Raw genomic sequence first — 13,573 nt, 5'->3', positions numbered from 1 at the left:
CTTTCCACGTCCCAGTTGCAAACCCATCACAGCCCACAGGTGGTGGGACCCCTTCCTTGGACGATTCCAGCCAAACGGTTGTCCAGGGATGGCGCCCCCACAGCTTCCTCCCTTCCTTACCCAAAACAGGGGCTTTGAAGTGGTGGTGTAGGGCTTCCTTGCCTAAGCAGGGGGTTGGACTAGAAGACCTCCGAGACCTCCTTCCCGCTCCGTCCTCCTACATTCTCTCTCCCCTTCCTCTCTCTAGGGACGGGGCTGCCTTCGTCAGCACCCAGATCCTGCAGTGCTTCCCCAATTCCTCGGTCATCGAAGAGGACAGGCACGGCCTCCTGAAGGCCGGAGCCGTCACGGGGACGGCCGTTCTGGAGGTGACCTCTCTGGAGCTCTTCGGCGTCAACCAGACGGTCATCACGGGTGTGCGGGTAAGGGGAGACGGGACGGGACAGGGGACAACTACGGGAGAGGCCTGCCTCGTCCCGCACGGGAGCTCCTCCATCCCCGGGGAGTTGAGAATACCCCGTTTTCTACCCAGGTGGCCCCGGTCTCTTACCTGCAGTTCAGCAGCACCCCAAAACTCTACACCGCCGCCCGGACGCCCCTGCTGGCGTTTCCCTTGGGCATGGCCCTGACTCTCACCGTTCGGTTCTTCGACAGCGCCGGGGTCAGGTTTCACGCCCAGAATAACCAGCTGCAGCTGGCCTTGAACAGGTATGCTGTCGTTGTTGTCCCCTGTGGGAAAGGCAGGTTCAAGGGGAGGCTTTATGGACACCTCTGGAAAGCAGCCGGGAGGGTGGGGGGTGTTGAGTAGATTTTCAACAGTTGGTTTAGTGGCTGACGTTACAACGGTTTTGTTACAACAATATTGTTTCCTAGCATGATTTGATTGAGTGCTGTATCTTAGAGCCAAGGTGGCGCAGTGGTTAAATGCAGCACTGCAGGCTACTGCTAGATCAGCAGTTCAGCGGTTCAAATCTCACCGGCTCAGGGTTGACTCAGCCTTCCATCCTTCCGAGGTGGGTAAAATGAGGACCCAGATTGTTGGGGGCGATATGCTGACTCTCTGTAAACCGCTTAGAGAGGCCTGAAAGGCCTATGAAGCGGTATATAAGTCTACTGCTATTGCTATTGCTATTACGATTCGTTATGATTTTTTTTATGTATACTGAGAGCATCAGCACCAAAGACAAATTCCTTGTGTGTCCAGTCACACTTGGCCAATAAAGAATTCTCTTCTCTTCCCTTCCCACCCCAGTCCATTCCTTTATTTTATTTTATTTATTCTATTCTATTCCTTCATTCCTCTATTCCATTCCATCCTATTCCTTTTTTTCCTATTGTATTTTATTTATTCTATAAAGTGGTTTAGGACTTTCTCCCCCACACTTACGACTGTCGCACTATCCCCGTGGCCACGCGAGCAAAATTTAGACGTTGGGCGACCGGCTCATATTTATAACGCCCGCAGCTTCCCGTCGTCCCCTTTTGCAACCTCCCGACAATGGGAAATCCAGACTCACTTAACAACCACGGGGCTGACTTTGCAACCGCAGGTGTTCCACTTCACTCCCGGGAAAAGAAAGACGGGTCGAAACTCCCTTCGGGAGCGCCAGGGAAACTTTACACTCTCTTGGCGGTTGTCAGCCGAGGGCGACATTGTGGTTCATTCCCCTCTTTTTAGGGATGACCTCTTGCTGATCCGGCCCAGCAACCAGAACTACACTTACACCGCTCAAGCCGTGAACCGAGGCGTGACGCTGGTGGGGGTTTGGGACGAGAGGCACCCGGGCATGGCCGATTACATTTCCGTTCCCGTGGAACACGCCATCGGGCCCGATCTCTCCGCCCCGCTGGCTGTGGGGGACGTGGTCTGCTTCAGCACACCCCTGGTTAATCAGGAAGGTCAGTTGAACAGCGGCAGGGGGGCCTCTCCTGGGGGGGGGGTTGTGTTGCTGTCAAGATTCCAAGTAATAAAATAAAACTCCGAGCCTTGGGCTTCCTCAAAGCTCCATTTTATTAGAGTTGTCATGTTGGCACAGCTGGGAAAACCTAAATCTTGACAGCTTCCAAGTTTTCCCCACCCAGCTGAAAGTCCAAGACCCTTCCCCCAACACCCACAAGTCCATCCCGTGCTCCAATCACTCATTGCCAGGTGCAGAGACCACGATGACCTTGGTTTTCTCAGAAGAATGTTGTTATGGCTACGTATCATCCATACTCTGTAGAATTCCCCCGTCCCATTTCCCCCACAGTGGAAAGTATGTGAAAGATGGCTTCCAGTTGCTTTTTGGGGCCGAAAGGACGTCACCGAGGATGAGCCAATCCTCCTCCTCGCCCTTCTCTGCCTCCCTACTCCTACAGAGCCGAGGTGGCGCAGTGGTTAAATGCAGCACTGCAGGCTACTTCAGCTGACTGCAGTTCTGCAGTTCGGCGGTTCAAATCTCACCGGCTCAGGGTTGACTCAGCCTTCCATCCTTCCGAGGTGGGTGAAATGAGGACCCAGACTGTGGGGGGCGATATGCTGACTCTGTAAACCGCTTAGAGAGGGCTGAAAGCCCTATGAAGCGGTATATAAGTCTAACTGCTATTGCTATTGCTATTGCTAGTTACACTGCAGACTTCCAATCACAATCAAGCCCATAATCTCTGTCACTAAGCGAGACCTTGGTGAAGCGAGTTCTGCCCCATTTTTACGACCTTACTTGCCGCTACTGTCGTTCAGCAAACCCCTTCCAGTTGCTCGGTGTTGCTAAGCAAGACATCGGCCCAAGAGGCGAACTGCCATGTTGCCGGCAGGCGGCAGAAGGAGCCTGCAGTACCGCCCTCTAACCACTGCGCCGTTGCGGCTTCCAAAGACTTTAACCGCCCGGAATCCCACCCGCTGCTTCCTTCTGCCCATCAAGGAAAGGTCTCCTCTCTCTTGTTTTTAGGGGAGCCTGGCACCTGGCAGGTCAGCCCCGGCGGCCTGCTTGAGATGGACGTAGCGAGCGGAGCGGCGTTCGCCAAGCGCCCGGGAAAAGCCACCGTCTTCCACGAAATCCCAGGGATAGTCAAAACGTACCGAGAGGTAGAAGCGTTTTGTGTGTGTGTGTGTGTGTTTTATGAATAAAGATTTCATTTTGTAGAAACAGAGGAACGGATTAAGAGAGTTGGAAGGGACCTCGGGGGGTCATCTAGCCCAACCCTGCACCATTTCTGAAAATGAGAGTCCAGTCTCTTCTTGAAGGCTTCCAGGGCTGAAGCTCCCACAGAGTTTTGAGTGCAAGCTGTCCCCCCATTGAATATAGAATAACAGAGTCGGAAGGCACTTTGAGAAATTTTTTTTATTGTTTTAGTTAAACAGAAAAAAAAATACATCTTGTTGAAAGCGTATCGATCGGTTACAAATATATTCCGTGCGTTTCTTCCCTATGCTTCATTCAAATCAGGTTGTACATTTTAAGTCAAGAAAGAATAGTTATGTATTTTACTATCTCTGTACCATAATTCTCATTTAGTTACCATTGTTTAAACACGTTTTTATATAGAATCATTTATATTAGAAGACACAACCACCTACCGGCGTTCGTTTGCAATCTCAATAGATCTCCAATAACATTGCACCTTTATAACATATTCTAAAATTAATTCGGTTAAGTAAGATATCTAGGCATTCCCCACCCCCACCCCGCCCGTAACACACCTGTATGTATCATTAAATATTGTCCATTAACATTTCATTGTTATTATTGTAGTTAACTAAAGGTTATTTACTGTTTATCTCACCCCTCCTCTCCAGGCCCACACAATATTATAACTTTATAGCCGTCTTTAAACAATGATTTTATTAATAAGATTTATAGGACTTTTCCCTCAATCCCAAATTAGTTAATTATGAGTCGGAAGGCGCTTTGGAGGTCATCTAGTCCAACCCCCAGGGCCCAAGCAGGAGACCATTTCTGACCGATGGCAGTTCGGTGTCTTCTTGAAAGCCTCCAGGGATGAAGCTCCCACAACTTCCGAAGGCAACTTCTGTTCCATGGGTTGATTCTTCTCAGTGTCAGAAAATCCCTCCTTAAAATTCCTCATTTTAATAGGATATAATTTCCATTTCCGAGTTCGGAAACAGCTTCTGAAGACAAGTTTATTTAAAAAAAAAAACATTTTCTCCACCGTCTTTGCTCATCTGCCTTTCCCAGGTTGTTGTTCATGGCCCGTCGAGGCTCAGCCTTCAGCTGGGGCCCAAACACTTCCTCACCAATGCAGCCAACGCCTCTGAATTCCGGGTCTTTATCTCCACCAGCGGCCCGGCCACTCTTCAAGGTAGAAGACACCCCCCCCCCTCCTCTCACCCTTTCAAAATGAAATATGCTAGTGGAGGAGATGGGGGGGGGTGACACCCCCCACCCCCAAAGGGGAAAAAAAAACCCGAGCCCAGTCCGACTGCGATTGTAAAGAATATCGGGAAGGGAAAGAAAAGGGAAAAGGGAGTGAGTTAGGGAATAGAGAGAAAATAGAGAGGAGGGAGGGAAGGAGAAAGAGAGAGAAAGAAAGAAAGAGAGAAAAAGAAAGAAAAAGAAAGAAAAAGAAAGACAGGAGGGGAGGAAGGAGAGAGGGAGGAAGGGGGAGAGAGAGAAAGAAAGAAAGGAAAGAAAAGAAAAAAGAAAGGGAAGAAAGAAAAGAGAAAGAAAGAACGAAAGAAAAAGAAAAAGAAAGAAAGGGGAGGAAGGAGAGAGGGAGGAAGGGGGAGAGAAAGAAATAAAGAAAGAAATAAGAAAGAAAGAAAGAAAGAAGAAAAAAAGAAAGAAAGAAAGAAAGAAAGAAAGAAAGAAAGAAAGAAAGAAAGAAAGAAAGAAAGGAAAGAAAAGAAAAAAGAAAGGGAAGAAAGAAAAGAGAAAGAAAGAACGAAAGAAAGAAAAAGAAAGAAAGGGGAGGAAGGAGAGAGGGAGGAAGGGAGAGAGAAAGAAAGAAAGAAATAAATAAGAAAGAAAGAAAGAAAGAAAGGAAAGAAAGAAGAAAAGAAAGGGAAGAAAGAAAGGGAAGAAAGAAAGAAAGAAAGGGAAGAAAGAAAGGAAAGAAAGAAAGAAAGAAAAGAAAGAAAGAAAGATCCTAAATTGCACACCCTGAATATATCCTGTCTCTTGATTTAGGTCCTTGTACTTCTGAGCAAATTCGGGCCATCACCGACCTGCTTTCCCCGGAATCCCAGCTGATCTGCCAGCTGGATTTCAACCCCAAGATCCTGGATATTCCAGCCAGCAAAATATTTCACATCCGGCCGGCATTTTACCCGGAGAAAGGTGGGCCGAAAGAGAACCAGGCCATCTTGGCTTCCCAGGTGGGGAATTGGGGACGTGGCTGCCTTCAGCTCCAAGACGATGTGGGTCTCTCCCATCTTTCTCAGAGAATATTTAAATGCCGTCTTGTAAACCTGCGGTCACCAACAGGTGATCCACGAGGAAATTTTAAGTGTTCCACAGGGAGATTATTTCCATTTTTTAGATTGCACTCAATCAGGGGGTCCTCAAACTACGACCCCTGGGACGGATAGGTGCAAGGAACGCTTGTGTTGCTGCAGAGAGTCTCCCCCTTTGGGGTATTTTTATGGGGGTCGGAGGGGGGCAGAGATTCCCACTTGGGGTCTGCTTCGTCCTCCCGGTGGGGGTCTTTGGGCGAAGGCTGGAGGGAAGCATTGCTGGAGGGCCTCGTTCCAGTGGGGCTGCATCACGGCCTGGAACTGGCTGACCATCTCAGCCCGCCGAGCCTCCAGGCGCCGGCACCTGGCCTCGCACTCCCGCAGCTCTTCCTTCTGCTTGGAAAGCCTATGATCCTAGTCCTCAGTGAGGTGCTTCTGCTGAGCCTCCTCCTCCTCGGCCAGATCCAAATTGAACTGAGCTGTTTTGCCAACTCTTGGTGGCTGTTTAGCTCCAGCAACGGCTTCCTGTTGGGGCCCCTAAGGAGCCCGGGGCGGGCGGGCGAGTTGAGGAGGGGCTGGGAGGAGGGAGGGGCGAGCAGAGGCCAGCGAGGTGCCCCTCGACGTGAGTGACATCAAGTCGGCCACGCCCCTCCAGTCACATGACCACCCATCCAGTCATTAGGCAGATCGTATTAGGGATTTAAAATTATGAATTTAGTGGCCCCTGAGGTCCCAAAGATTTGGGGACCCCCGTTGTAAATCATGAGAACCATTTCTCCTCTCTTGTAGTAGGGGAATTTCCTTTCCTTTCCGGAGCTTAAGGTGGCCTAATTTTCTTTTCTGGAGCTTAGGAAAGTTTAAATTTTGGCCACCCACCGTCCACTTCCTAATCCTGACCCCTGGCGCCTCGTTGCGAGTGGCTTCCTTTCCGGGCCACAGCTGGAATCCAGGCGTTCAGAAGGCGGGCACGTTTTCACGCCCTCTCTTCCTTCCCGGCTCCCCTCAAGGGCTCTACGCTTGCCTGGTGACGGTGAAAGACCACCCTGACGAGGATCTGCTGGCCCTCAGCACCGCCGAGGGCTCCGTGGACATCTCGGCCGCTCTCCGCAGTGAGGAGCCCCAGGAGACACAACGGGTGGCTCTCCCCTTTCTCCCCGCCTTCTTCCTCAACCAGAGCGAGATTGTCCTGAGCAGCTCGCAGGTGACCAGCGAGATCTTGGTCTTGGGCGCCAGGACAGTGACAGACGCCATCGAGGTAGGTTGATGTCCCTCCCGAGGACACACAGGGGCTGAGATGCTGAGCTTGTCGGCCAAGAAAAGATCGGCAGTTTTGTGGCGGTTTTGAATCCCCGGCGCCGCGTTAACGGAGTGAGCTCCCGCGACTTGTCCCAGCTTCCCGCCAACCGAGCCCTTCGAAAACATGCAGGGCGTTGGAAGTCCACCAGTCTTAAAAGTTGCCAAGTTTGAAGACCTCTGGATTGAGGGTTTCGCTCCTGGTGGGAACCCAAATTTGGTTCTCGTTAAAGGCGGTTGGGGGTTGTTTTTTTCTGGAACTTTCCTCCCCACAAAACCCTTGTTTTTTTTTGTCTCTCCCGCCCTGCCAAAGGCCCATCCCACTTCTCCCGTGGTGCAAGTGGATCCCCCCCTCTTCCTCCCGGACATGCCCGGGCTTGTCCTCTTCCCCGTCCGCGTGGTCAACCTCACCTCCCTCCACCGGAGGGCAGCACCCGTCTTCGTCAACCTCTCCTGCGGCCTCACCGGCCAGCGAGCCGCTGTCCTGGTGCGTCCCGAGCAGGAGCATCATCTCGGCTTTGGTGAGCATGGTTAAGGGGGAGAGGGGGGGCAGGGTGTCCTTCTTGGCTTGGTTCTTGGGCACCTGTAAGGCCATCTAAACCGCCTTTGTCCACACGCCTAGATCTGTGCGCCGAGGCCAGTCTCGTCCGGCAACTGGTGGGGTCCTACCAGGTCCTCCTCTTCACCGTCTTCGCCGTCCTGGCGTCCACCATGGTCATCTTTCTCAGTTAAGTCCCGGCACACTTGAGCCTCGTTAATGGCACAAACTTTTAATTAGGCAATTACGTTCAAAGCCCAACCCAGTTTGGTAGAATGGCAGAGCTAGGAGGAGGGGACCTCGGGAGGCCTTCTAGCCCAACCCCGCTGCTCAAGCCGAAGACCACCAGACCCTTTCAGACAAAACTGTCCATAATCTTTTCTTTAAAAAACCTGCGGTGTTGGTACTAGAGTTATCAACCACCACCGGGCCCAAAATTAATGTTGCTAAGTGAGACGTGTGTGAGTTTTGTCCCATTTTACGACTTTCCCTTACCATGATTAAGTGAATCCCGCTTCCCCGTTGACTTTGCTTAGCGGAAGGTCACCAAAGGGGGGTCGTGTGACCCTGGGGACTCTGCAACCGTCATAAACATGAGTCAGTGACCAACTGTCCGAATTTTCAATCCCGTGACCCCCTGGGGATGCAATGGTCCCACTTTTCTCCGCACCCTTGGTCGGTCGCTAAACGGTCGTAAATCAAGGACCGCCTGCATTCCACAGCCCCCCCCCCTCCAAAGTCGGTTCCAACCAGCCTTCTCCTCCTCCTCCTCCTCTCCCCGCAGTTTACAACGCCTTCCTGAACAGAGTTCAGACAGTCCCACTGGTGTACATCCCGTCGGCCTCAACGCAGGACGGTGAGTTTACACAACCGGTCAAGACCACACTCCCAATTCTCCTCGGGGGAATGTTTTCCGTCTGGAAAATCCATGGCTTCCAGCTTTTAAACGGGGCGGGGGAGTGGAGTGCTTGCAGTTTCCCTTTTTTGCAGAATAAGCTTTTTTTAAAGGGGTCATTTCTCAAGCCCCCTACCCCCCCTCTATCTAGGCTACCTCTACCCTCCGCTGACTGCCCAGCACCATCCTTCCAGCCTAAGGAACAGGACTCAGGCCTGGCTCTGGAGCGTGCGGAGATGACTTCTAGGAGAACGTGGGGGGGGAGAGAGTAAAACTTGGTAAAAATAAATATTTCTACGCGGCCGAGCGTCGTCCTTGAAGGGGAAAAGCCCACGGCTTCCTCCGTGGAGCACTTTCCGTGGTAACAGCAGCTGTTCAGCCCTCCCCTTTTAAACCACACGCCCCCTCCCCAAGGGCCAAATTGAATCCCGCAGAGCGCTCGACCCACAAAAAGAACAAAAAAATTGTCTTTATATCCAAAGTTTATTGAATGAAACGGGTAAGGCTACAAGGACAGTGCCAGAGCCACAAAGGGGGAAGGGATGTGTGTGTGTGTGTGTCCCATCATCCTCATCCCACAGCCACCGTTGGCAGCAACTCAAGCCCTCAAAAGTAACTACAGGCCCCCCCGCCCCTTTTACAACTCCGTTGTTGCATAATATACTTCCATCGGTGCCCCAGGGAAACACCCGGGGTGGCAACCGGCAACTGTCCCCGTAGTCGCAAACCCATCCCGTGCCAAGTGTCCACTGTTTAATGTTGCTTTCGCCGGAAAGAACATCCTGCAAAGAGAGGAAAAAAAAGGGGGGGAAAGTGAGCTGTAAGATCAAGAAACTGGCTACGTTTAACCAGGATTGTCCTGTTTTATTTTCTTTCAGGAGGGGGGGGGGGGGGAAGCAGCCATTTTTGATCCATTTTATGAACTCATCCATAAAAAAACAGCCTTCACGCTAGGAAGAAACAGCTTTCAAACATCCCTCTGCATTTAATGTTGTTAAAACACACGTTGCCGTCCCTCCCCCAGCCATACCTAAAGATTGAAATATCATCATCTTTTAACAACCCCATCATCCCTTGCGGGGTGGAGTTTCGGCAACTGAATGGAGCTAGAAGAGTGTTGTGACTGGCCGGATGCTCGTCCTGTTGCCAGAGCGGAGTTTAGTTCAGGAGAGGGAGGGAGAGAGAGGAAAAGAGAGAGAGGAAGAGATAAAGAAATAGGAAGGAAAGAAGAAAAGGAAAAGAGAAAGAGAGGGAGAGAGAGGAAAAGAGAGACAGACAGAAACAGAGAGGAAATGAGAGAGAGAGGAAAAGAGAGACAGTGGAAAAGAGAGGGGAAGAGAGACAGACAAAGAGAGGGGAAGAGAGAGAGAAACAGGAGAGAGAAGAAAAGAGGAAAAGAGACAGGAAGAGAGAAACAGGAGAGAGTGAAGAAAAGAGAGGAAGAGAGAGAGGAAAATAGAGACAGAGAGAGGAAAAGAGACATAGGAAGAGAGAAACAGGAAAGGAGAGAAGAAAAGAGGAAGAGAGATAGGGGAAGAGAGATAGGAGAAGAGAGGAAAATAGAGACAGAAACAGAGAGGAAATGAGAGAGAGAGACAGAGGGGAAAAGAGGAGGGGGAGAGAGAGAGAGAGGAAAAGAGGAGAAATATCTGCCTGTATCAAACTCTCAAGCCTCCAGATTGTGAGTCCAGAGCTCGAGGCCAACGCACCCCTCCCCTAAAGGTTGACAGATGACACTCCCTAAAAAGGTTAACAAACCCACAACAAACTCACCTGGCTACAACTTTCTCCTCCCCTCCATTAATTCTGACATTGACGGACACCCCGGGGGGGGGGATTCCCGCTTACCTTCTGTCAACCTCGCCTTTCCACCAGTGGGCTGGCACAGCACAGTCGAGCAGCCGACGCACAACACAACCGTCTGGGCGTGACTGAAAACCGTGGTGATTTTGTAGCAACCTGGAGCGGGGAGATAGCCGAGCAAATATTTTAGTGCGCCAAGAACATTTTTATTTACGCTTCGTTGCTGTCGCAGCCACAAATGCTCTTTGTGCTAGCAACACCCTTCCTTACTATACTACCTTTAAGCACTTTATAAAGTAGGTTTGAACTACTCCAGGGATCCTACTACACGGTCCTGCAAGGAGCAAGCAGCCACGTCAGGAATAATAGGAACATTTTTTAGGTGGCGTTGAGGGTCAGTCTAGATGCTTCCCTCGCATCGCATGCCCCGTTTGATGCAACAGCTGTTGCAAAAATCCCACTGCGGCCGTTTCTCTGGCAACGGGAGAGACACTTGTTTTTCTGCTGCCCCCAGAAGTGGTTCGGACCAGGGCTTGGTGCCCCCTGCAGAAACACCTCCCCTCCCAAATAATGCCAACCAGCCACCAAGTTTATTCTGTGTGCAGAGCGGGGTGGCCCTGGCTGGATGACCTCGGAGGTCCCCTCTTCCCACTCGCATTACTCTGTGTGCAGAGCGGGGTGGCCCTGGCTGGATGACCTCGGAGGCCCCTTCTCCCCACCCACGCCCACCCCGTGTCTCACCCGGGCACTTGACGTCCATGAAGTAGGAGTTGGGGCTCTGCACCAGGCGCTTCTTCTTGTGCTTCCGCTTCTCCTCCTCGGGGGAGGGATGCAGGAGGTCCTTCGCGAGCTGAGAGAAAAGAAGAAAATAATAAATAATAATAATAAATACATAATAATAGAGGGATGAGACCCCCCCACCTTTTCTAGGCGCCATTCCCCCCTCCCCCCCCCACGCCAACTGACTTCCCCGACGCCATCTTGAGCCGCCTGCGCGGCATGGCCGGAGCCAGCGGGGTCCCCGGGAGGGAGAGGCCCCGCATGCGACCCCCCCGAGGGTCCCCCCAGCGCCAGGGGAGGAGGGCGGGAGGGCTGCGGCGGGAGGCGGCGGCCTTGAGAGAGACGCACCGGCATGTTCGCGTGGAGGCAGCTGCGGACGAAAAGGAGGCCGGCCGGAAGGAGGGAGCGCTATATCCGCTGCGGGGTTTCCTCGCGCGGGCGGAAGTCCGGGGGGTGGGCGGGGTGAAGAGAGGAGCCATCTTGGGGAGGTCGAATTGGGGGGGGGAGCTGAGGGAGGGAGCCATCTTGGGGAGGGCATACATTCCACTGCCTCCCCCTTTTTGGGGGACGCCATTTTGAGACGGAGCCTCTCAGGACAAAGGCTCCCCCCCCCTCTTGTCCTCCTCACAGCCCTGCAAGGTAGGCTGCTCTGAGGGAGAGGTTTATTCTCCTGGTGCTCCCCCAAAACACACACACACAACACACAACGGACACACATACACAAAACGTCCCGTTATTTTACTCTGCTTTTCCCTTGCTCTGAAGGCTTACTAAGGCTCTAGTCCTCATGGAATTGGTTTATTCTCATGGTGCTCCCCCAACACACACACAATACACACACAATACACAAACATAATACACACACAATGTCCTGTTATCTTACAGTACTCTTCCCTTGCTCTGAAGGCTTACTAAGGCTCTAGTCCTCATGGAATTGGTTTATTCTTGTGGTGTTCTCCCCCCAACACAGACACACACATACAATACACACACATAACACACACACACACACTCACACACACAATGTCCCACTGTCTTAATCAGCTCTTCCCTTGTTCTGAAGGTTTACTAAGGCTCTAGTCCTCATGGGTTTATTCTTCTGGTGCTCCCCCAACAGAAGCACACAACACACATATAACCCCCCCACACACACACACACAAAACATACACATGTACACTGTCCCGTTGTGTTCCTCAGCTCTTCCCTTGCTCTTGAAGGCTTACTAAGGCTCTAGTCCTCATGGAAGAGGTTTATTCTTCTGGTGCTCCCCCATTAGAAACATACACACACATACACACAGATAAAACACACACAACACATATACACACACACACACACACACACACACACACACTGTCCCGTTGTCAAGAAACGCACAGCTTATTTTTTACCCCAAGTGGCCATGGAACAATTACGCCCATAAAATTGAATGAAGGAAGCCAAATCTTTGCATGTGATTCATTTTTCCAGACTGTAAAATAGAAAAGGATGAAAAGGAGGAGAAACGGAGGGAAGGAAAAAAGGGGGGAAAGAGAGAGAGAGAGAGAGAGAGAGAGAGAGAGAGAGAGAGAGTAAGGGAAAAAGGAAAAAAAAAAGCATTGACTTCTAAGCCTTTTCAGCCCGGTGGGAAATAATAAACATGACAAGCTTCAATTTATGGCTTTTGCATAATAATAACTAATAATACTAACAACACTAATAATAACACCAATAATAATACTAATAATATTAATAACAATACTACTAATATTAATACTATTGCTAATACTACAATTATTACTAATAATACAAATACTATTAATATTAATAATACTAATAATATTAACACTACTAATAGTACTAATGATACTACTACTAATAACACTAATAATACTAATAACACTTATAACACTAATAACAATACTAATAATATTATTACTACTAATACTACTAATACTATTACTAATACTACAATTACTACTAATAATACTAATACTATTAATGTTAATAATACTAATAATATTAACACTACTAATAATACTAATGATACTACTCTTAATAATAACACTAATAACACTAATAGTAATACTAATAATATTAATAATACTACTAATACTACTATTACTAATACTATTACTACTAATAATAATGACACTAATATTACTAATACTAATACTAATACCAATACTAATAATACTAATAATACTAATAACAATACTACCACTACTGCTACTAATACTACTACTACTAATAATAATAATAATAATACTACTACTACTACTAATATTAATACTAATACCAATAATACTAATACTAATTATACTAATGATGATGATGATAATAATAATAATAATAATAATAATAATAATAATAGCGACATAACAACAAATCTCATCTTATCAGCAACACCCAACATCCAACTTTCGTTTTTCCCCCCTTATCTCAAAACCACCCAGAAGCGTTTTTTCCCCCCCCAGCGGAGATGACATCAGAAGCCTCCCAAATGAAATCATCATCATTTAAATAAAACAACATTGATCAATAATATTGATCAATCCCGAGGATCGATAGCAATAGAAACCCTCCTTTAAAAAAAAAATCACCCCTGAAATTTTGCATTTTTTAAATCCTCCCTTGCAAAACAAGGATGGGGGGGGAAAAAAACTGGATGCTTTGCGCAAAGGCTCCCTCTCCCCTCCCCCTCCCTCCCTCCCTCCCTCCCTCCCCCCCTCTGGCGGAGGAAGGCCCTCTGTCCATGCTCAGAGGCGCCCTTCTCTCTCCCCCTCCCTCTCCTTTGGGAAGGAAAGGAATGAATCCCCAGGGATCTCCTCCCTCTCTGACTCAAGTCTGCCTTGGAGAGAGAGAGAGGGGGGGGGCTGCTTCCCTGCCCAT

At 49.5% G+C, this 13,573-nt stretch overlaps 2 protein-coding genes across 2 annotated transcripts in view; one reads left to right on the top strand and one right to left on the bottom strand.

Annotated features, from left to right (window-relative positions):
* NUP210L (nucleoporin 210 like) overlaps nt 1–8,406 on the top strand; it is a 35,553-nt gene extending 27,147 nt beyond the window's left edge. Inside the window, exons 30-40 of the mRNA XM_087707652.1 lie at nt 248–422; nt 533–708; nt 1,679–1,899; nt 2,928–3,064; nt 4,176–4,299; nt 5,127–5,276; nt 6,400–6,647; nt 6,999–7,206; nt 7,308–7,412; nt 8,008–8,079; nt 8,270–8,406. Of these exons, the coding sequence (XP_087563778.1) occupies nt 248–422; nt 533–708; nt 1,679–1,899; nt 2,928–3,064; nt 4,176–4,299; nt 5,127–5,276; nt 6,400–6,647; nt 6,999–7,206; nt 7,308–7,412; nt 8,008–8,079; nt 8,270–8,358 (1,705 nt within the window). The 3' untranslated portion in view covers nt 8,359–8,406. The remainder of the gene's footprint in view (nt 1–247; nt 423–532; nt 709–1,678; nt 1,900–2,927; nt 3,065–4,175; nt 4,300–5,126; nt 5,277–6,399; nt 6,648–6,998; nt 7,207–7,307; nt 7,413–8,007; nt 8,080–8,269) is intronic.
* A 176-nt stretch (nt 8,407–8,582) lies between these two features.
* On the bottom strand, nt 8,583–11,146 carry RPS27 (ribosomal protein S27). Its single transcript, XM_014063990.2, has 4 exons — nt 11,050–11,146; nt 10,663–10,771; nt 9,967–10,077; nt 8,583–8,900 (listed from the first exon to the last, which is right to left on the bottom strand). Exons 1-4 carry the CDS (start codon nt 11,053–11,055, stop codon nt 8,872–8,874), a joined length of 255 nt encoding a protein of 84 aa, XP_013919465.1. The 5' UTR covers nt 11,056–11,146; the 3' UTR covers nt 8,583–8,871.
* Between the last annotated feature and the right edge of the window lie 2,427 nt (nt 11,147–13,573).

The sequence above is a fragment of the Thamnophis sirtalis genome, unplaced genomic scaffold, assembly GCF_051295495.1.
Source record: "Thamnophis sirtalis isolate CommonGarterSnake01/CBP01778 unplaced genomic scaffold, rThaSir2_p1.2 scaffold_2, whole genome shotgun sequence".
Classification (NCBI taxonomy): domain Eukaryota; kingdom Metazoa; phylum Chordata; class Lepidosauria; order Squamata; family Natricidae; genus Thamnophis; species Thamnophis sirtalis.
This window is presented reverse-complemented; position numbering and strand designations above follow the sequence as displayed.

Bases quoted from the DNA above. Each gene is read 5' to 3' on its own strand.
- RPS27 (XM_014063990.2), bottom strand. The intron at 10,078-10,662 runs GTGAGACACGGG...TCCCCGCTCCAG, and splicing joins CATGGACGTCAAGTGCCCGG to GTTGCTACAAAATCACCACG. The intron at 8,901-9,966 runs GTAAGCGGGAAT...CTCTCTTTGCAG, and splicing joins AAAGGCGAGGTTGACAGAAG to GATGTTCTTTCCGGCGAAAG.